Raw genomic sequence first — 9,566 nt, 5'->3', positions numbered from 1 at the left:
CTTGCATTCCTATTAAGAAACTTTTTAAAACTATTAGATTAATATCTAACGGTGAATAACCACAATCTCTTGAACTCATGTGGTCCAAGAGATTGTTAATTTTGGTGAATAAATTTAGTGAAGCTACCATTGTTGATTCATGGATCGAGGAGACCCATGCAGGAGAAAGCTGTGTTTAGTACTAGGAGTCAACAAATTCATGCTATACATGCAAGCAGCAAATTCTATATATAAGAATTCCATGCACGCACATACATACTGACCTTCTAGATATATATGTTACCGAGGAACATTTTGGTCATAGTTATATTAACTACAAAACTGCAAGGTCAATTCGTTGAACCTGAGCGCCTATAATTGTGGTGTAAAATAGAAGAAAAAAAGAGAACAGATTACAATGTCGTACATTTTTTTTAACAAGTGAAAGAACCACGAGTTTCATTATTTAATTGTAAAATTACCACAAGCCAAGTAAATAATTATTTAATGAGAGGGGAGGAAGAAGAAGGGAAACAAGAAAAAAAATTAAAGGATCATTAAAATGGAGAAGGCATCATCAGGAAAGGAGGTCATCATCACTACTGAGAAGATGGTTGCTGTTTCTTATGATCGTTACCAATTCCTTGGAGCAGCTGTTAGGTCTCTTTTCAAGTGTTTGGGTGTTGGGGATTCTTCAACTTCAACCACACAACAAGTGCTTACAGATTTTTCGGTTGAAGGGACACCAGCCATGTCAGCTACGGCAGCAGAGCAGGTTGTTCCACCGCCAGCGGCAGTAGTCGCCCCTGAAGCTGACCCTGCTGCTGCTTCTAACGCCCCTAAAAGACCGGTGAATATAATCCCCCTTCATCTCTCTCTCTCTCTCTCTCTCTCTCTCTCTCTCTCTCTAAACTGTATATTTGTGTTGTTATGTACAGAGAATTACTCTTCGTGCGGCAAGGCCAGAAATAAGCACAGGGAGTGGTGCTCAGACTAATTGATGGTCTCTATATCCTATGTATGAAACTCACATGCAGACTTGAGCTATAATGGATATGCATGTACATTATACATGTGAAACAAGAGTTTGCTATACGTCCGATCTAATTAAGCTTCAGATTTTCTAACAGCTTGCATGTACTTTAGTATTTTAATTTGTGCTTTATGTGCCGATCTCCAATGCGTGTGGGATGGAGGACATAGTTTTACATATGACTTGTGAATTAGTCAAATACGTAACGTGATATATATAATAATTATAATAAAACGCATATAAGCTATGACAACATTGAGGTTCTATTTGGGATTGCTTTTTTTGGCCAAAAATTTGTTTCACTTTAAAGTTAAGCAGTTTAAGGTGTTTGGTAAAAATAAAATATCCCGATTATTTTAAAAGCAGTGGCCTTTTGACAGCAGCTTTTAAAAGCAGGCTCTAGGTTGCTTTTCAAAGCTGTTTTCAAAAGAAGCAGAGATGAACATTTAATGAATTTTTTTAATTCCCAAAATACCATCATTCATTTTAAAAAATGACACCACCTCCACTTCCACATCCAACTCTACCACTTGCACCACCACATTCACTACTTCCACAACCATCGCCACCGCCACCGCCACTGCCACCGCCGCCACCACCACCGCCACCACCTCCTCCAAAACCTCCCACATCCACCACCACCTCCACAACCAACACCATCACCACCACCATGCTGTCACACCCTCCACAAGTGCCATCCCCACCACCACCACTACCACAACCACCATCTCCACCTTCATCACCACCACCACCTCCACTCCATCACTACCACTACTACCACGTGATTAGTACATAACACTTCTAACATCGTCTTTATTTGAGTCATTATTCACAGTTACAACAATTTTATATTAAAATTTACTAAACGGTTTTGACACTGTTTTTTATACTAACAACACTTTAAAAATATTGTTTACCAAACATGAAGCTGCTTTACTTTACAGCTAATTATTTTCAAAGCACAGTAGAAGAAATTTTTTTTAAAAGTGACAGCAATCCCAAACTGAACCTGAATATGACTTCAGATTTAAAGTAATGTTATTTATGTGTACTACAAATCTTTTGATAAAAAAGCAATAGAAATTTATTAGATCAACAAGAAAAAATAATACAAAGGGAGCCATCTAAATTCTCACATGATGAATGTTACCTTACTTTAGTTTATTCTAATTGAATTATCTAATGTGTATCACATACCTCAATGTAGCTAATTCTAACTAAAACAAAATCGCATATTCTTTTTTTTTTTCTTCCAAAAATAAGGTAGAAAATCGAACCAAACTGACTGATCCAATTCGGGCCTACGGTTTCAAAATTCTTCAATATCCGTGAAGTGTTGGTCCCTCACTTTCCCTCTACCGATGTGCTCAGTTTTGGGTTGGTTCTGGCCGCAAACCAAACTGGACCGCACCGTACCCACCATTAAAAGTTAGGGAAATAGCCCTAAATGCCACCATTTTTATAATTGTAACTGAAAATACCACCCCTTCCCAATTTTTTTTGCAATTATCACCTATAAATACATACTTATTTCCCATTTATTAGCCAGATAACACTCTTGGTTAGTTTTTGGCTCACGAAGAAGAAGATCAAGAACAACCTACAAAACCCACATCTTTGCCCTCAAAACCCAGTTCTTCCTCTTCCTCTCTGTTTTATTCTCTACCCAAATCCAATTAAAAGGGTGACGTTTTGAGCTATTTCCTTATAATGGAATCGTGCAAAGCCCCCAAATCCACCCCCTTTTGACTTAAAACAACAAATCCACAAACCCTAACCAGTGAGAAAGGGAGCTATTTCAATGGCGATACAGACCTCGAGCCCGAGCAAAAGACATGCTTTAGGCGAAACGACTCAAAGCACTTCTTTGGTAAGCTTCCAATTCGCTATTTTCCCACTTCTGTTATTTGGATTAGAGGGACCTTATGGCATAGAAATAGCGACAACATCAAGACGTAAAAATGAAAGACTGAAACTAAAATCTTCTCGCCAAGTGCAAACGTTGAATTTCACGGTAGGTTAAACTGTACATGTTTGGAATTTGAAGCAATTGAAAACATGATTGTTGTTTTTATTTTATTTTTCAATAGAAAAAGACAGAAATCAAGGTTTCTAGTATTTAGTGCATGTATAACATTATGCGTTTATAATGTTTTGCATAGAGTGTGAACTATTTCTACAATGTAATTTGGAGGGAGTTTCTGTGGGAAGTTAATTCTTTAATCTGTCAATGTAGTTTGGAGGGAGTTTCTGTGTGGAGCTAATTCTGGGGCATTTGGAGAAGGAATAATGCGTCCAGTTGTCTCTGTAAAGATAAGTTTCTGTTGGGAGCTATTTTCAGGGCATTTGGGGACCTGTAAAGACATGTCTTCAGAGCCAAGCTTATCTTTGTGCAATTCAGGTATGATCATAGAGTACAGATATTATCGATGTAGCATTCACGGGTAATGGGTAAAGCTCAATTTTTTGGTATGCAATCATATGGATGGAATTTAACTTGATGTAAATTATATGTAAGAAAGTAAATTTTTGAGTATTGGTATCCAAATGTATGGTCCCTCCTCAACCTTCCCTCTTTTCTCTTATTTTCATCATGATGGGGATCAGGGAATTAAGAGTCTTGAAGACTGTTGGCCTCTTAACTCAATCCTTGTGTACCATCCAAATAGTTAGTTTGGTTTTGGCTGAATTTTTTTGTTTGGGATTGAGAACGTTAACAGGATTTTAGATGGACATCTCATTCATCCTTCTTGTAACTACATTTCATTAATAAAATATGTGAGTGTTATAAGAAAAATTGAAGTAAAAGAATATATATGTGAGGTTGTGCTACATGCAATCAAGTTCATCATGAGGCCATTAGTTCACTGTAAAATACTGGAGGTCTTTGCCTGCCAACAATTGCAGATTTAAATTTTCTTTCATTTGACAGATGCTGGTCCACACTTGCAAGAGATGTGTCATTTAGTGGTCTAATTGTTAGCATTTGCAGACTATGATCTGCCATGTTTTTGGATTATAGGTGAATGGAGCTCTAGTAAAATGTAGAGAGAAAACTTGGAGAAGAAGAAGATGAAAATATCAGATTGTATTCTCACTCTTAGTCATGCACAATCTGTGCATACCAATATAACAGTAAAAGAAAAGAATATTCTCTCTTACATCAGCAAATCTAACCAATCATTAACTACCCTATGAGATAGCTACACTTGGCACAAATCAACTACACCTAAGAATACATCCTAGCTGTCCATTTGGACTGTGATCCAAAGGCTCACAATTTAAGTAACAAACTCAGCTAAATCTCTTATACTTTAACACTCCCTTCTAAGTGTTTAGCTGAAATAATTCCAAGCTTGCTCCTTAGATATTCAAACCTATTCCTTGCCAAAGCCTTAGTGAAGATGTCTGCATTTTGCTCATCAGTTTTGCAGTATAGCAGATCAATCTCACCATTTTGCAAAGCATCTCGGATGAAATGAAACCTTCTGCTTATGTGTCTTGTCCTGTGATGATGCACAGGATTCTTTGTTATTGCTATTGCAGAAGTGTTGTCACATAGGATTGTTGTAGCCTCAACTTGTTCTTCACCAAAATCAGATAGAACAAACCTTAACCAGACTGCTTGAGCTGTAGCTTCAGCTGCACTAACATATTCTGCCTCTGCAGTGGATAGAGCTACACTGCTCTGCTTAACAGATGCCCAAGAGAAAACACCTGATCCAAGGTGAAAAGCATAGCCAGATGTGCTCCTCATATCATCTTCACAGCCTGACCAATCACTGTCACAATATCCAACCAGCATTGCCTCTTTTCCTTTCTCATATGCAATGCCATAGTCTAGAGTACCTTGAATGTATCTAAGTACTCTCTTAGCAGTTCCCATATGTTTCTTAGTAGGTCCATGCATGTATCTTGCTAAGAGACTTGCAGCAAACATGATATCTGGCCTTGTTGCAGTCAGATATAGTAAGCTTCCAACAATCTGTCTATACAGCTTTTCATCAGCCTGTTCACTTCCATCCTCCTTGGATAACTTCTCATTCATAGCAAGTGGAGTTGACACTGCTTTACAGTCCTTTTAACCAAACTTGTCCAACAGTGTTCTTGCATATTTCTTCTGATGCAAGAAGATGTAGGACTCAGCTTGTATCACACCCAATCCCAGAAAATGATGCAACAATCCCAGATCTGTCATTTCATATCTCTTCATCATTTCAGTTTTAAAACTCATCACCAATTCTTCAGAGCTTCCTGTGTAGATGATATCATCTACATATAGTGAAACAATTAGGATTCCACTTTCTGCAGCTTTTACATATAATGTAGCCTCACTAGGACTTTTCTGAAATCCTGCAGCAGCAAAGTATGAATTAATTTCTTCATACCAAGCTCTTGGAGCTTGTTTGAGACCATAAAGAGCCTTCTTGAGTCTATAAACTCTGTCTTCCTTGCCTTGAACCACAAATCCTGGAGGTTGATCCACATACACCTCCTCTTGTAGCACTCCATTTAAGAAGGCTGACTTTACATCAAGCTGAAACAGTTTCCACCTTTTCTGAGCAGCCAGAGCAATCAGTGTTCTAACTGTGTCAAGCCGAGCAACAGGTGCAAATGTCTCATTGAAATCAATTCCTGGCTTTTGAGTATAGCCTTTAGCTACTAGCCTTGCTTTGTTTTTCTGAACAGAACCATCTAGATTTAGCTTGACTTTAAAGATCCATTTGACACCAACTATAGGTTTATCAGATGGTCTTTTTACCAAATCCCAAGTTTCATTCTTTTCTATCATCTCAAGTTCTGCTTCCATTGCCTTTTGCCATGCTGCATCCTTGACAGCTTCTTCAAAGGATTCTGGTTCAATGATGCAGATGTTGCAGCTTTCATAGATCTCTGTAAGACTTTTGTATCTCAATGGAGTGTGGTCAATATCTTGAGTACCTGTGTCAACCACAGATCTTTCTTCATTGTCTTCTGTTAGCAACTCATTCTCAATTGAATGTTCTGCTTGCTTCACAACTGTGTCATAGCTCCCTTTCTCTTTTTCAGACACAGCATCAGTAAGTGGCACTGAAACACTGCATTCTTGCTGTGCATTCCAATCCCAGCTAGCTTCTTCATTAAATACCACATCCCTTGAGATAATCACCTTTTCAGTGGCAATGTTATACAGTCTATACCCTTTCTCACAGCTGCCATATCCTAGAAACACACATCTGTTGCTTGCTGAATCCAGTTTCTGCCTCTGTGGATTTGGAACATGTGCATAGCACAAAGATCCAAACACTCTTAAGTGTTTAAGTCCTGGCTTTCTCCCACTATAGGCTTCAAATGGTGTTTTCTTGTCCAGAGCTTTAGTTGGACTTCGGTTTAGAATATACACTGCAGTATTAACAGTTTCTGCCCAAAACTTAAGTGGCATGCCCTTCTCAATCATCATACACTTGGCCATCTCCACTATGGTTCTGTTTTTCCTCTCAGCCACACCATTCTGCTGTGGTGAGTATGCCACTGTAAGCTGCCTCTCCATTCCCATTTCATCACAGAATTTATTGAACTCATTAGAGGTGTACTCTCCTCCCCTATCACTTCTTAGTTTCTTCACCTTATATCCACTTTGCAATTCAACAGTGGCTCTAAACCTCTTAAACACTGTGAATACCTCAGATTTGCATCTCAAGAAATAGATCCAGCACATTCTTGTACAGTCATCTATAAAGGTGAGGAAATACCTGTTTCCTGCTTTGGTAACAGTTTGCATTGGTCCACACACATCAGTGTGTACCAATTCCAGTGGAGATGTAGCTCTGCTGGTTGCTTCTTTTGGAAATGCCTTCCTGCAGTGTTTTCCAAAAGTACAGCCTTCACACACTGCATTTGTATTTTTGATTTCTGGCAGACCAAACACCATGTCTTCATTCTGCAGCAGTTTCAAACTCTGCAAGTTTAAGTGCCCCATTCTCCTATGCCAAAGCAAGGTTGATTGGTTAATGCTTGCAGTTAGAGCAATATGTAAATCTGTTTGAAGTTTCAAAGGAAAACTTCTATTTCCTTTCATATCCACTCTAGCCACTAGATTTGAAAGAGAGCTATCATCATAGACTTCTGCCTTATTATCTCCAAAAATTAGGAAATATCCATGCTCCATCATTTGTCCAACGCTGAGTAGGTTCTCTTTGAGACCAGATACCAATAGCACCTCCTTGATATATTTCCTTCCCATTTTAGTTTGAACCATCAGGCTTCCTTTTCCAATAACATCAACCAACTGTCCTGTTCCCATAGCAACTTTTGCAGTCACATTCCTATCAATATCAATCAAAACATCTTCTCTGCCAGTCATGTGGTTACTACACCCACTGTCCAAGTACCATACCTCTTCCATGGACCTTTTCTCAGTTGCATTGTTAGCATAGAACATGGTTGGTGAAGAAGTAACCTGAGTAGCAAACTGAAGCTGCTGCTGCTGTTCAGGTTTCTTGCTATAGCAGTCTTTGGCAATGTGACCAAGCTTGTCACAGTTATAGCACTTTGGTTTGCCCTTGAACCTACATTCTCCATAATGCAATTTCCCACAATGTTTGCAAGGAGTTTTAGTTCCATCCGTAGGTTTATTATCCCACTTCTTCCCTTTGTCTTTCCAAGTCTTCTGCTGCTTGGAATTCTGATTTCCAGTGGCCTTAGCAGATTTGGTATCTGTACTCAGACTAGCAAAGGCCTTCTCAGTTTTGTTCTCATGATGTCTTTCCAACCTTTGAGCAAAGCTCTTCAATGAGGCTACCACCTCTTGAACCTCAATTACATCTAGATCCCTTGAATGTTCAATCACAGAACAGATTGGATCATATCCAGGCAGCAGACTAATTAACATTTTCTGCACAATTCTTTCTCTAGATAGTTCTTCCCCATAACCTCTCATTTGGTTTATTAGATCAAACAACTTTGTAAGATAAGCAGATAGAGATTCATCCTCTCTCATTCTAGTGTATTCAAATTCTCTACGAAGTCCCTGCAGTTTTACACTTCTTACCTGCTTATCACCATGAAATTCCTGCTTCAGGATGTTCCAGGCTCCATGAGATGATTCTTCATGAGAAATCCTGGGGAAGATCACCTCAGATACTGCTCCTTGAATCAACCCCAAGGCCTTAGCATCCTTCATCAGGATCTCAGCTATAGCCATCTTCCCAGAACCACTTGATTCCTCTTTTTCCTTTTGTTTTGTATCAGATTCATCAGCTCCCTTCGAATCTGAGCCTTCTATTCCTCTCTCAACCAGCTCCCAAATCCCATGAGATTTGAAAATGGTTTTCATCCTTATGCTCCAGAATTCATAGTTCTCACCATTGAAGATTGGAGCACGCAGCTCACCACCTCCAGATCCTGCCATGTTAGATAGATTTCACAGAGAGCAGGTTTTTTTTTTTTTACAGAAAAATCGCAGCTCACAGCCTTCACAGATTCAAGCGCCCAGCTACACGATCAAACCTGGCTCAGTGATACCATGTTAGCATTTGCAGACTATGATCTGCCATGTTTTTGGATTATAGGTGAATGGAGCTCTAGTAAAATGTAGAGAGAAAACTTGGAGAAGAAGAAGATGAAAATATCAGATTGTATTCTCACTCTTAGTCATGCACAATCTGTGCATACCAATATAACAGTAAAAGAAAAGAATATTCTCTCTTACATCAGCAAATCTAACCAATCATTAACTACCCTATGAGATAGCTACACTTGGCACAAATCAACTACACCTAAGAATACATCCTAGCTGTCCATTTGGACTGTGATCCAAAGGCTCACAATTTAAGTAACAAACTCAGCTAAATCTCTTATACTTTAACACTAATGGTATGTTGAATAGTGATAGTTTGTATGCATCACCCTTTTTCTTTTGGCCTTTCCCACAATTGCACTGGGAAAATACGACTGCAACTCCTAATAGTCAAAATTTATTCTTATAGTATTGCTACTTCTTAACATGCACTCCCCCACACTTGCTTATTGCTAGATTTTGTCCCGAAAAGGAAAGAAATACCCTCTTCTGGTCATTGGTGAATCATAAGCAGTTAAGCTTTTTGCCTCTAAAAGATTTAGTTGTCATTATCCTGTTTCTCCCTCCCTAATCTGGTTCTTATTTCTAGTATATTAGTTTTGTTTCAAATTATGATTTCATCTGCACTATGCAGGTTATGTTCTATCTGAAGGCTTGAAAGATTGAATAGAATATGGGAAGCAAAATTACATGCAATCCAAATTTCCATAGTGGTGGTATGTTTGAGGGACGCTTACAAGAAGGTTTGTCTAGTGGTGGTATGTCTTTAAGTCTTGTATAATTGAATTCAGTATTTTTTGTAGGATGATATATACTTGCCTTGATTCATTGATGGATTATGGAAGTTAGACATGATAGCAAAATGGCCTAACATTTAGTAGTTTTTTGTAAGGCCTAACATTTACGTCGAAAATTTTCTATGGTTCATTGGATGGATTATGGAAGTTAGACATTGTAGCAAAAGGGTTTATCAGTTTCCATCTAATGTTTTTGTTA

General features: G+C 38.5%; 1 protein-coding gene across 1 annotated transcript; it reads left to right on the top strand.

The window, feature by feature from the left end:
- On the top strand, positions 514 to 1,017 carry LOC109950585. The gene is made up of 2 exons (XM_020569868.1): positions 514 to 829; positions 918 to 1,017. The coding sequence occupies exons 1-2, from the start codon at positions 542 to 544 to the stop codon at positions 978 to 980; spliced, it is 351 nt and encodes a 116-aa protein (XP_020425457.1). The 5' UTR covers positions 514 to 541; the 3' UTR covers positions 981 to 1,017.

The sequence above is a fragment of the Prunus persica genome, chromosome G8, assembly GCF_000346465.2.
Source record: "Prunus persica cultivar Lovell chromosome G8, Prunus_persica_NCBIv2, whole genome shotgun sequence".
Classification (NCBI taxonomy): Eukaryota; Viridiplantae; Streptophyta; class Magnoliopsida; order Rosales; family Rosaceae; genus Prunus; species Prunus persica.
This window is presented reverse-complemented; position numbering and strand designations above follow the sequence as displayed.